General features: G+C 43.7%; 1 protein-coding gene across 1 annotated transcript; it reads left to right on the top strand.

Moving 5' to 3' along the window:
- Window positions 1-2,552: 2,552 nt before the first annotated feature.
- LOC139200233 (sodium/potassium-transporting ATPase subunit beta-3-like) lies at window positions 2,553-13,661 on the top strand. Its single transcript, XM_070829484.1, has 7 exons — window positions 2,553-2,811; window positions 5,874-6,002; window positions 6,352-6,450; window positions 9,218-9,405; window positions 9,855-9,905; window positions 12,252-12,338; window positions 13,494-13,661. The coding sequence occupies exons 1-7, from the start codon at window positions 2,553-2,555 to the stop codon at window positions 13,659-13,661; spliced, it is 981 nt and encodes a 326-aa protein (XP_070685585.1).
- Window positions 13,662-14,081: the final 420 nt, after the last annotated feature.

The following is a 14,081-nucleotide window of genomic DNA, read 5'->3' as shown; positions in this document are numbered from 1 at the left end:
CACCAAGGCTAGTCCCCCTCCCCATAGACACCGAGCCCAGGACCACCCCCCCCCCCAGGTGGACACACTGCCTGAGCCCCCCCCCCCTTATTAAACTGAACCCTCTGATAGATTCCTGATTATAGATGTCTGGTTTATCTTTGTTTGTCTTTGCATTCACTCATTCATTTCACTCCCTCTGTGTTTGTGGTTCATCAATAATATTGATCAGATTAATTGGGCGGCTGTGACATGATCCAAATGTCTAACACAGACACACTTCCTGTTTGAACTTTGACCTTCTGATCAGTAGGATTATTGATTAATTTTCAGGTGCGTTTATCCTAATTTATGCTCGTTTAATTGTGGCTGAAGGACAACTCTTTCAAAATAAGAGTCTGGTTAAATGAGTAGGATTTTTACTTGAATCTGTAACTTTGTTCTCAGCTCTGATCCAAGATGGCAGCCATGTTGAAGTGAGATGCTGCTGTTTCTGATTTGTGTGAAGCAGCCAGATGTGTTTTGAACAGACTTTATTGACATTGTCAATATGTGACATCAGGAGTGACTCCATGACAAACACATGAAGATTTTCCTCCAGAAGAAAAGCACACAACAGATGACGGATGAAAGACTGCAGAGTGGACAGATAGACAAATAAAACCTGAACAAACATGAAACATGTGAAACACGTGAAGGATGACAGGCTGAAGCTGAATGAAGGAGGTGAGAGGAGGCTTACCGGAGGATCAGCGAGGACTCAAACTCCCTCCATTCCTTCTTCAATGTCTCCTTCAGTGTCTGCTTCACTGCCTCCTCCTTTCCCTCCTTCAGTCCTTCTGTCCTTCTGTCTTTCCTGTGTAGAAACAATGATGGAGTGATGAAGCCTCCTGTCGTCCTCACTGATCTCTGCAGCTCAGAGGAAATGATGACTCGCTGTGGTTCTTGTCTACAGCGACGTTAATCCACATCCACTCTTCAACACCTCCTTCTTTCCTTCCTTCCTTCCTTCTTCTCTTCCCTCCCTCCGTCCTCCCGTCATATATCCTCACAGCTGGAAGAAACCCGGCTCACACACACACACACACACACACACACATCTCACACTCACACACCCTTCAGCTGCACACACACACACATCCCCAAAGACAGTCGCCACGAGAAACGAGAGGCTGAAACCACGGCAACCTGACAGCATCCTCATCCTACTGACTCCTCCCTCGATGCAGGGGGGGTAGGGGGGCAGAGAGAGGGTTAGGGTTAGAGAGAGAGACAGAGACATAGGGAGAGAGAGAGAGAGAGAGACAGAGGGAGGGAGAGAGAGAGAGACAGACAGAGAGGGAGAGACAGGGAGAGAGGGAGAGAGAGAGAGAGAGAGGGGGAGAGAGACAGAGAGAGAGAGAGAGACAGACAGAGAGAGAGAGACACACACACACACAGAGGGAGAGACAGTGACAGAGAGAGACAGAGGGTGAGAGAGACAGAGACAGAGGGAGAGAGGGAGAGAGAGAGAGAGACAGAGGGAGAGAGGGAGAGAGAGAGACAGAGGGAGAGAGAGAGGGAGAGAGAGGGAGAGAAAGAGAGACAGAGGGAGAGAGAGAGAGAGAGAGAGAGAGAGGGAGAGAGAGAGGGACAGAGGGAGACAGAGAGAGAGGGAGAGAGAGAGAGAGACAGAGGGAGAGAGAGAGGGAGAGAAAGAGAGAGAGGGAGAGAGAGGGAGAGAGGGAGGGAGAGAGGGAGAGAGAGAGAGAGATATCTTCGTAAACACAATTCATAAGAACAAACAAATTATTACAACCAACTTTCATCATAAAATAACTGATTACAAAAACCTAATCCTTCCTTCCTTCCTTCCTTCCTACTACTCCTCACGTGTCTTCCTCCCTCCTTGTGTGTGTGTGACATCAGCACCACGTCACCCTGCTTTTGTCCAATGATGTGTCGTCCCTGTGGTCATGTGATGTGCCGTCAGCTCTGGTGAGATTATATAATTTCAGATCAGCTGTTTGATCTTTATTCTCTGATAAACTGATTATTCCAGAAGTTGACTGACTGATTTTTAATCCTCAGTAACAATAAGAACGAAAACTGAAGAACATCTTCACCAACATGCAAACAGTAATATGATGCATTACACATACATGCCCCCCCCCCCCCCCCACACACACACACACACACACACACACACATCAAATACATACATGTCCCACACACACACATGTTGATGATTTATATTATATTAATAGATTTCTTATTGATTTGTTCTGGATGTCTCTGTTTCTTATAGAGTTAAGTGATGGTTAGATTATTTCACAGCTGAGAGCAGCTCACCATCATCATGTCAGACCCCCATCCCCTCACCCCGGGGCTCTGCTCTGCGCATGCGCCACGTTCTGCAGTAGTCTGTGTGAGTGTGTGAGTGAGTGTGAGTGTGTGTGAGTGTGTGTGTGCGAGTGTGAGTGTGTGCACCAGCTCCGTATATTAATCTGACGGATCGCCTAAACCAGGCTCTCAGCCCGCTCTCCGCTGATTAGCCCGGCTCGGTTTTGTCCGGCACGACCTGCAGCCCCAGCATGTCGTCCAGTCCACAGACCCAGAACCAGGAGCCGAGCCAGGAACCGGAGGAGGTGAGGGAGATGAAGGAGGAGCAGAGGGCAGAGGAGAAAGACGAGAAAAATGAGCAAACGAAAGAAGAGAAAAGGGAGGAAAAGAAGGAAGAAAAGAAAGAGGAGAAGAAAAAAGAGGAGAAGAAGGAGGAGAAGAAGGGATCCTGGGATTTTCTCTACAACCCGCGGACCGGAGAGTTCCTGGGCCGGACCGCCAGCAGCTGGGGTGAGACAGGCGGCCCGGAGACCCGCGAGTCTGTCCGTCTGTCTGTCTCACTGTCTGTCTGTCTTACTGTCTGCCTGCCTGTCTGTCTGTCTGTCTGATGATGATGATGATGATGATGATGATGCTGATGATTATGAGAAGGAGGAGGAGGAGGAAGCTTCACTGACCGGTTCGGCTGCAGCAGGGATACTTCCTGCTGCAGCCGAACCGAACCAAGACACGACCAGGATCAGGACTGTGTGTGTGTGTGTGTAGGTGATCAATGACTGTGATTAGTACAACGAATTATTCATTTCCATTTGTGAATAAAGCTAAATATTGTTCAATGACACATGTATGTACTGCAGATTACTGTAATATTTACTATAAAATACTGCAAAAGTACATCACAGTACATGTTAAAGTACATGAGAGTACATGTGTTAAAGTACATCACAGTACATGTTAAAGTACATCACAGTACATGTTAAAGTACATCACAGTACGTGTTAAAGTACATGACAGTACACGTTAAAGTACATCACAGTACACGTTAAAGTACATGACAGTATATGTTAAAGTACATGACAGTACATGTTAAAGTACATCACAGTACACGTTAAAATACATGACAGTACATGTTAAAGTACATCACAGTACGTTAAAGTACATGACAGTACACATTAAAGTACATCACAGTACACGTGTTAAAGTACATCACAGTACGTTAAAGTACATGACAGTACACATTAAAGTACATCACAGTACACGTGTTAAAGTACATCACAGTACATGTTAAACTGCATCACAGTACACGTGTTAAAGTACATGACAGTACATGTTAAAGTACATCACAGTACACGTGTTAAAGTACATCCGCTGTGGATCTGGTGCATGCTGTGGGCTGGTAGATACCGTGGACCTGATAAATGCGGTGGACCTGGTGGATACCATGGGCTGGTAGATACCGTGGACCCGGTAGATGCCGTGGACCTGGTGGCCGCTGTGGATCTGGTGCATGCCATGTGCTGGTAGATGCCGTGAACCTGGTGGATGCCGTGGACCTGGTGGATGCCATGGGTTGGTAGATACCGTGGACCCGGTGGATGCTGTGAACCTGGTGGATACCATACTCTGGTAGATACTGCGGACCCTGTAGATACCGTGAACCTGGTAGCCGCTGTGGACCTGGTTGATCCCGTGGGCTGGTAGATACTGTGGACCATGAGAATTTTTCCTTGACAGTGTTGCCTAATACTGTATAATATCTGATGCTGCTCTGTGGGGATTCTTGAATCCTTAATGTTGAATTCCGTAATTGTTGGGTCTCTGAATTAAAGAGTTTGGTCTGAGCTACTCTTTATGGAAACAGTCTTGAGATAACACGCGCTATATTGGCGCTATATAAATAAAAGACATAAGTATAGGTCTTCTTTGTTGAACACTGAGCTCACGTCCTCCTCACAGATCCTGAGTGCAGGTAGGGAGTCAATTGGTGAGGGTGTGGTGGTGGCAGGGGATGTAGGTGGGTGTCTGAAGTCACACTGGGGGAGGGGGGTGAAAGTGGGTTTGTCAAACCTGCAGTAGAGCTCATTCAGGTCGTCAGCCAGTTGGTGGTTCTCCACAGCATGGGGGGGGTCCTCTTGTAAGCTAGTGATGTCTTTCAGGCCTCTCCACACTGATGCTGGGTCATTAGCTGAGAACTGGTTTCTCAGCCTCCTTAGCCTGGCGGAGCTGTCTACAAACCTGCCGTAGCCTGCCTCGAAAACACTGTAATACTAAACTATTGCCAGGCAACAGTCACTGTAACAAACATTATCTCAAGCTATGTGGCATGCAGTTGGTGTTTCAATCAATTAATCTTTATTTATATAGCGCCAATTCATAACAGTGTTATCTCAAGATGCTTTCCATAAGACAGACAAAACAAACAGCAACTGAAATATTAACAGTAACTATAGTACTGACAATCTGACTGATACTGATCAATATGGTAGCAGGTAAAAACATGACAATAGTTAATATGTGAATAATAATAACAGGACTAATATCAGTAAAAAGTGTTGGTGGCTGACGATCCACAGCAGTGATTCATGAAGAAGTGAACCACAGCAGGAGAACCAGGACCAGGAAGAGGAGGAGAGAGGAGCCCAGTGCATCATGGGAGTCCCCCGGCAGTCTGAGCCTATAGCAGCATAACTAGGGGCTGGTCCAAGGCCTGATCCAGCCCTGAACTATAGGCTTCATCACTAAGGAAGGTTTTTAGTCTACTCTTAAATGTAGAGAGGGTGTCTGCCCCCTGAACCCAGACTGAAAGGAGGTTCCACAGGAGAGGAGCCTGATAGCTGAAAGCTCTGGCTCCATCACTACTTTAGAGGACTTTAGGAACCACCAGTAGGCCTGCATTCTGGGAGCGCAGTGCTCTAGTGGGGTAGTACGGTACTATGAGCTCTTTAAGAGATGATGGAGCCTGAACATTAAGAGCTTTGGAGGTGAGGAGAAGGATTTTAAACTCTATTCTAGATTTGACTGGAAGCCAGTGAAGAGAAGCCAGTACAGGAGAAAGGTGGTCTCTTCTCTTAGTTCTGGTCAGAACAGGAGCAGCAGCGTTCTGGACCAGCTGGAGAGTCTTTAAGGACTTACTGGGGCAGCCTGATAATAATGAGTTACAATAGTCCAACCTAGAAGTGACAAATGTATGGACTAGGTTTTCTGCATCATTCATAGAGAGGGTGGGCCTGATTTTAGCAATATTACGTAAAAGAGGCAGAAGAGAAAAGGCAGTCCTGGAAATCTGTTTAATGTGGGAGTTTAAATACAAATCCTGATCAAATAAGACTCCCAGATTCCTCACAGTGGAGCTGGGGGCCAGATTAATGCCATCCAGAGCAGCTATATTGTTGGAAAATGTGTCTCTAAGGTGTTTGGGGGGGAGTTTAGTCAACTGAGTGGATTCAGTCTTTAAATCACCATGTTCTGGCCCTCGCTAGTAAATGAAACAAAGACACAGAGAAGTGTCTCTGTTTTGTGTTTGTTTCCCCTGTTGTATCTGAATAAAGTCATTTTTGAATTCTCTCCCTTAGGTCTCATCCTCCTCTTCTACCTTGTCTTCTACGGGTTTCTGGCGGGGATGTTTAGTCTCACCATGTGGGTGATGTTACAGACTCTGGATGAAAATGTACCCCGTTATCAGGACAGAGTGGCTAATCCAGGTTGGTTAATTTCTTCAGATTCTCATGTTCATTGCTTTCAGCACAATTCCTGTTTACTTCATATGTTGGAAACACAAAACTCATCTCAATCAACATCCAGACCTCTTTAAGTGTGAACACACTGAGGACACCTGCTGGACAGGCGTGAAACTACAGATGAACCAGTCAGTGGGAGGGTTAGGGTTAGGGAGTGGGAGGGGGGACGACAGGATGAAGCAGCTGTTGCCATAACAACCTTTATGTAAATGAATAACTGAATGACTCTGCTGTTAAAATAATTTCTGTTTGAGTCTGTGTTAGAGTTTTGATTTAATTCTATAATCATGCTAACTGGTTTTGTTGAGCACAGGTTTGGTGATACGTCCTCACGCAGCTGAAATCTCCTTCAATCGTAGTGACTCGACAAACTACAACCACTACATCCAACAACTGCACGACCTCCTGCAGTGTGAGTACAAATACACATCAGAGAGAAATGCAATGTTTCTGCTCTGCAGAGTTAAAGGGAGCTTTCACTGACTCCATTCGGCACAGCAGTCAGCCTAAACAAAGTATGGATCGACATGTTGTTTACAGTTTGAGGTCATGACTCAGCAGACAGATTCTTTAAATACAGGAGCATCAGCTGTGACCTGTACACAAATACAGCAAAGTCATTATTCTGACTCCCACAACAAAGTGTTATGATCAGACTACACCAGGTAGACACCCACATGACATATCCCCAATTCAATTCAATTTCAATTCAATTTTATTTGTATAGCCCAATATCACAACAGAGTGTCTCATAGTGCTTTACAAAGTTCACTGAAATAAACAAGTGTAAGCGAACAAACAATCTAATAAAGAGTCCAGCAGTCGATGAGGCCAATGGATCAGTCCGGTGAATCAGTCCGAGGCATCACCTGCCCTTTATGACCCTCCTTCTTCGGGAAGGAAAAACTCAAAAAACCCAGTGGGAAAAGAGAAACCTCCGGGAGCACCACAGTGAAGGAGAGATCCAGCTCCCAAGGACGGACAGGCTGTAGCCTTGGACAGACGCACATCCATTGGCTGATGGAGAACCACATCAGCGGGACCAGGACCAGGATCCATAGGAACCAGGGAACCACATCAGCAGGACCAGGACCAGGATCCACAGGAACCAGAGAACCACATCAGCGGGACCGGGACCAGGATCCACAGGATCAACAGGAACCTGAGAGATGAGAAAGCACAGAAACGCTCCGGGGAAGATAGCAAGTTAGAGGCAGACATTTGGCTGACATGAGACATAACGATGGAGAGGAAGAGGAGGAGAGAGAATAGAGGAGCTCAGTGCACCATAGGAGTCCCCCGGCAGTCTAAGCCTATAGCAGCATAACTAGGGGCTGGTCTAAGGCCTGATCCAGCCCTTAAATATATGCTTTGTCAAAAAGGAAGGTTTTTAGTCTACTCTCAAATGTAGAGAGGGTGTCTGCCCCCCGAACCCAGACTGGAAGGAGGTTCCACAGGAGAGGAGCCTGATAGCTGAAAGCTCTGCCTCCTGAACTACTTTTGGCGACTTTAGGAACCACCAGTAGGCCTGCATTCTGGGAGCACAGTGCTCTAGTGGGGTAGTACGGTACTATAAGCTCTTTAAGATATGATGGGGCCTGACCCTTAAGAGCCTTGTAGGTGAGGAGAAGGATTTTAAACTCTATTCTAGATTTTACTGGAAGCCAATGAAGAGAAGCCAGTACAGGAGAAATGTGGTCTCTTCTTTTAGTTCTCGTCAGAACACGAGCAGCAGCATTCTGGACCAGCTGGAGAGTCTTTAACGACTTATTGGGGCAGCCTGATAATAATGAGTTACAATAGTCCAACCTAGAAGTGACAAATGCATGGACCAATTTTTCTGCATCATCAGTGGATATGATGGGCCTGATTTTGGCAATATTACGTAGATGGAAAAAGGCAGTTCTAGAAATCTGTTTAATGTGGGAGTTAAAGGACAAATCCTGATCAAATAAGACTCCCAGATTCCTCACAGTGGAGCTGGAGGCCAGATTAATGCTGTCCAGAGCAGTTATGGTAGTAGAAAAGCTGTCTCTGAGGTGTCTGGGGCCAAGCAAAAATAACTTCAGTTTTATCTGAATTTAGCAGCAGAAAGTTGCTGCTCATCCAGGACTTTATGTCCTTAAGGCAGATTTGAAGTTTAGCCAACTGATTGGGTTCATGTGGCTTTATTGATAAATATAATTGTGTATCGTCTGCATAACAGTGGAAATTAATGGAGTGCTTTCTGATAATATTACCCAGAGGAAGCATATATAAGATAAATAGTATTGGTCCAAGCACTGAACCTTGTGGAACTCCATGTCTAACCTTAGTGTGGACAGAGGATTCATTGTTAACATGTACAAACTGAAATCGATCTAATAAATAGGACTTAAACCAGCTTAATGCAGTTCCTTTTATACCAATGAACTGTTCCAGTCTCTGTAACAGGATGTGATGGTCAATGGTGTCGAAAGCAGCACTCAGGTCTAACAAGACCAGGACAGAGAGAAGTCCTCTGTCTGATGCCATAAGGAGGTCTTCCACCTCCAAACCGTCTGATGACTAATCCAGGTGTGTGCTGATTTAACCGGTGGAGCTGTGCTTCACAGTAGCTAATATAATTAAACATGCAGTACTTATACACTGCAGTCATTTAACTGGCTGATCAGTTTTTCACCATCATCATTACAAAGTACAAATTACTTTTTTTACTTCCCCTGTTGTTCAGTTTTCCTCTGGTTGCCTCTTTATCACAAAATTAAACCAGTCAAACCAGTTTTCTTGAATATGGTCCCAACATGACAGCAGCACTGATCTGGCAGGTGATCTGTAGAGCAGTTTTTACCTCCTGTCAGCCTACAGATGAGGCGCTAAAGGTTCTCCAAGCTAGAAACAGTTTGTCAATCAGTTATATGTGTAAATAGAGCAGGAAAACAGAATTGAATCTGCATGTTCTCAGTGGCTAATGTCCATTTATGGAAATATGCAAAGCAGTCTTACATGTTTATTACACAGGGTGTTTATCCTCTGCTGTAAGGACCACTTTAAAGAGTATATCCCCGCACTACTGATCAGTGACTGGGCACCTGTTCACATTATGTACAGGACAGACCACAAAAAGCAACTCATAGGAAATTCAGAGCACACTGATCTGTCTTGCCATAAAACATTAGTTCATCTGCTTTTCACTGTAGACTATAACGACAGCCTCCAGGAGCGGAACGACTTGTGTCTGGTGGGTGAATACACTGAGCAGGACGACAAGCTCATAAAAAAAGTTTGTCAGTTCAAACGCAGCATGCTGCGTCAGTGCTCCGGTCTTCCTGACACCAGCTTCGGCTATGCAGAGGGGAAACCATGCATTATCATCAAGATGAATCGGGTCAGTAACACAGTCCTCACTCAGTCTGTCAACGTGTTTCTAGATCAAACATTCATTCAGCTTCAGTGTCAGTATAACAACAGAAAGCTGATGTTTTCTGTCACACTCTGACAAGGTGAAGTGGAACCACACAGTCTTCACTGTTTTTAATGAAAATCAAGAGCCAAGTCAAGTTTAGATTTTTATTGCAAAGTGCATGAAAATATAAATGACTAGTTTTAATTTCCTGTCTTGCATGAGTGACCAGGGGTAGGCTGAGCGTTGTAAGACAGATGAGGACCTTTGAGGTCTTTAATGTCTAGTGTTAATCCATCACATGAACAACACTGATCTGATCCAATAAATAAAAGCAACCGTCTATCTATCTATCTATCTATCTATCTATCTATCTATCTATCTATCTATCTATCTATCTATCTATCTATCTGTCTGTCTGTCTCTGTCTGCAGGTCATTGGACTGAAACCACGAGGAGACCCTTATATCAACTGTACTGCCAAGGTAACACGCATCGGGGTCAGTCCTCTGCCTGGTGTCAAAATATGTTGAGCACCAAAATGTTTGCACCATTTCTGGGGCAATATCTGAAATAATCAATAATAATAATAATCAATAATTATCAGAGATAATTAATAAGTATATTGATTAATGGGACTTTACTGTTACTGTTGGACTGCTCCAGTCCTCCATTGGGGCACCACCTCGTTAAACTAGGAAAATGGGCCAATTTAACTGATTTAGTCTCATAAAATAACTAATTTATCAATTTGGAATTGTGATCAATTAGTAACTTAATAACTACAACAAAATTACCATATTGATAGGGTGTGTGTGTGTGTGTGTGTGTGTGTGTGTGTGTATGAGGAGATCTGAACATGTGAATATGTAAAATAAAGGAAGATGGGTTAATATAATGGTAGGGGAAACACTGGATTAGTTTGGGCCATGTGCTGTAGCTGTTAGGTTTGACTCTCAGAAGGCCAGTTTATATGAGTTATATGTAAGTGTATAGGATAAAGGTACCAAGTTAAGAGGATGGTTAGTTGCATGCAGGACCCTTTGTCTGTGTGGGCTGAACTAACCACCTTAACTTTACAGCTATACAGTAAACTAACATCATTAAAGCAAATCAAAACCAATACATTCACAAGGTTAAACCATTGCTTACCCTTTTAGAGAGTTTGTTTATGCTATATATGTGCCCTGTCAAAAGGGAAGAAGAAGGGTCTGTGTGCTGCTTTCTTAGCTGGCCAATCTGTTGATGAGCCAGGCTGGAAGAAGGGTTGTGGTTCTTTGTCCTCAGGGCTCCATCACAGCCCAGTCAACCCTAACCGTAATCCTCTAACCCTAATCCTCTAACCCTAACCCTCTAACCCTAACCCTAACCCTGTCACCCTAACCCCTAACTCTCTCACCCTAACCCGTAACCCTCTAACCCTAATGCTCTAACCCTAACCCCTTAACCCTCTAACCCTAACCTAACTCTCTAATGATGCTTCGGTTGCAGCCTTGGCTTTCTTCGCTGGTTTTATAAATGATTGCTGCCATTGCAATCCCGCCTTCAACTCGCTCCCCTTAGCTGACCGCAGGCTGCTGCCAGATGGAAAATCACGGTCAAACTTATGTGAAGTGTGGTGAAGTGCCGCTCCACATTACTTTTATTCCCGACTGCAACGCTGGTCCCGCAAATCAAGCACACACACCTGTCTTTTACATTTGTTAAGAAATAGTGAGTCTCCCACTCTTGATGGAAATGGTACGCCTTCTGTTTTTTCTTCGATGGACCTATTTCGCATATTTGTTTATCTCCAAACTACACTAACTTTAGTTATGGTAAAATAAAATCCAAATTTGTTATGATAATTCCGTTCACATTTGGTTAGCCGCCGGCTAGTCCACACACTCGCTACTGCGCATTACGACAGGTCACAGAGTCACCTAACGGCACTAAATACAAATGTGATTGGTTGATATTTTTAGTGGGGGAAGGGAGGTTGGATAAATATAGAGTTTTAGTAAGTAGATAGAATTCGCGTCAGGTGTCCTTCATGTAAAGGGTAGATTCTTTGTATTTTCTTTCTTTTTCTTTTCTTTTTTTACATTTTAGATTTGCTTGGCGAGCTACTTATTGAGGGCTCAAGACCCCTGCTCTAACCCTAACCCTCTAACCTTAACCCCTATCCCTCTAACCCTGTAACCCTAACTCCTTAACCCCCTAACCCTGTAACCCTAACCCCCTAACCCTCTAACTCTAATCTAACCCTCTAACCCTAACCCTAAGGGTTGACCAGGAGCATTACCATCTGTGTTTGGAAACAGAAAAACCACATACTCCCCTAGTTCTTAACCTAACCCCCCAACCCTCTAACCTAACCCCTTACTCTGAATAACTAACATTTTTCATATGAGATGTGCAGGTTGAATTTTTCAACTATAAATGTCGGGTGTATGATATTTTGGGTCAAAGTCAAATGTTTTCTAATATATAGATAGAAATACTTTATTGATCCCTGGGGGGAAATTCTGGTGTTACAATAGCATAGAAAATTAAAGTAACCACCACCATGAATACAAACAAATAAGCAAAATAAAAATGTACAAAATGTTATTATTACTTCCATCTCTGATGGTTTAGATTAGGGCAAGCTGAATCATTTAATCATCTGTAAATTTCATTAAAATGTTTTAGGTTAAGCTTAGTATATTTTCTGCTCTTCTAGAGTCCAATCTGCTCACGGTTTCACATGTTGAGTGTCTGTGAGTTGGTCTGATGTGTAACTGATCCTTATTCTGTCATCTCTTCATATTAAAAACATGCCTGTCTTTCTGTCTGTCTGTCTGTGGCAGAGAGACAGTCCGTTACAGATGCAGTACTTCCCATCAGAGGGTCGTCTGGACAAAATGTACTTTCCATATTACGGCAAGAAAGCTCACGTGAGTAAATAATTGATCAGTATTAGTTACTTCACTTTAATAGTAATGTCTTAATTTTTCCAAAATTGTCTGTATTGGCACAAAGGTTTTAGAAACAATGTTGCAGAAGCACCAAAACAATGAAAATTAAAAAACAAAATGCAATTTGTTCAATAGTATGATCAGTAAACATCATTATGTTCATTGATAACCTGACGATATGAATATCAATATGGCATTAATGAGTTAATTATGCAAACACATTTAAAGGCAGTTTCTAAGGCTCACATTACTCTATGTGTGTGTGTGTGTGTGTAGCACTGGATTATTAAAATAACTCTATCAACTAATTCTCAGGATTGAAATAACAATATTACATACCACATATGACCAGGTTACAATAGTAAATCTAATGATAAAATGAGTTACAGATCAGTTTTAATGAAGCAGATAATTGTCCGGCTTTCCAACCAGGCCCACTGATATCCAGTAAAGATAAATAAATAAAGCCAGTTGAATCAGTCAGTACTGAGTTGGTCTGTCCTCAGGTTATCACAGGAAGTGAGACATGTGTTACAGTAAAAATGGAGGTTTCTCTTCATGTTTTCAGACTCAGGGTATATTTTTATTATATGAAGAAATGCTCATTTCTCTGAGCCTGCTATCTGGGACACTAGGTGAGGAAGAGTAGCTCTGACTGAACCTCCTATCAGTGACATTGGGAATCGGGTTAGAGGAGGGGGTAAACCCAAACCTTAATTCTAGAGGGTTAACCAGAACCCTAACGCTAATCCTTATGGAAGAGGATTAATCCTAATAGCTACCCTTAAAGTTTCCCCCTAATCCAGCCCCAGAGGGTTAACCCTAACCCTACCCTGACCCTCATGTTAGGGAAGAGGATTAACCTTTATACCAACCCCAAAGGGTTAACCCTAACCCTACCTCTCTCTCTCTCTCTCCATGTTAACCCTACCTCTCTCTCTCCATGTTAACCATACCTTTCTCTCTCTCTGTCAACCCTACCTCTCTCTTCATGTTAACCCAACCTCTCTCTCTCTCTCCATGTTAACCCTACCTCTCTCTCTCTCCATGTTAACCCTACATCTCTCTCTCTTCATGTTAACCCTACCTACCTCTCTCTTCATTTTAACCCTACCTCTCTCTCTCTGTTGACAGCCTGACTACGTGCAGCCTGTGGTCGCAGTCCAGCTGTTGTTAGGAAAAGAAGACTATAACGTCGAACAGACGGTGGAGTGTAAACTTGAGGGTTCAGACCTGCGTAACAATGATGACAGGGACAAGTATCTGGGTCGCGTCACTTTCCGGGTCAAAGTGTCGGAGTAACCGGACCTGCTAGTTGCCATGGTTACTACAAACTGGGTTTAAACTGGAAAAAATCTGCAACTCCAAACACTTTATAATTCAGACCTGATCTGATCCTGAGTGTCTGAATCAAATTCATCCTGTCAGACTCTTATGAGGAAACCACATCTTGACCACTGAGAGCTAAATATAGTTACACTGAATCCTGATCCTGGTTCAGTCCTGATCCTGGTCAAGATGCTTATTCATTGGTCCAGAACAGAAACCAGAGTGACTACAGTTTAACCTGTTCAGACAGTTAGAGCAGATCAGGTCTGTTGTGGAAGCATATGAGCCAGCTTCACAATAATTTATTGTTTTTAGATTTGTGTGTAATAGTGATGTAATAAAAAGAATAATATGATCCCAGCAGTGTGTAATGGAGCAGCACAGCAGGAACTA

The sequence above is a fragment of the Pempheris klunzingeri genome, chromosome 4, assembly GCF_042242105.1.
Source record: "Pempheris klunzingeri isolate RE-2024b chromosome 4, fPemKlu1.hap1, whole genome shotgun sequence".
In the NCBI taxonomy this organism is placed as follows: domain Eukaryota; kingdom Metazoa; phylum Chordata; class Actinopteri; order Acropomatiformes; family Pempheridae; genus Pempheris; species Pempheris klunzingeri.
The sequence above is the reverse complement of the archived record's forward strand: the minus strand, read 5'-3'. Positions and strand labels throughout refer to the sequence as shown.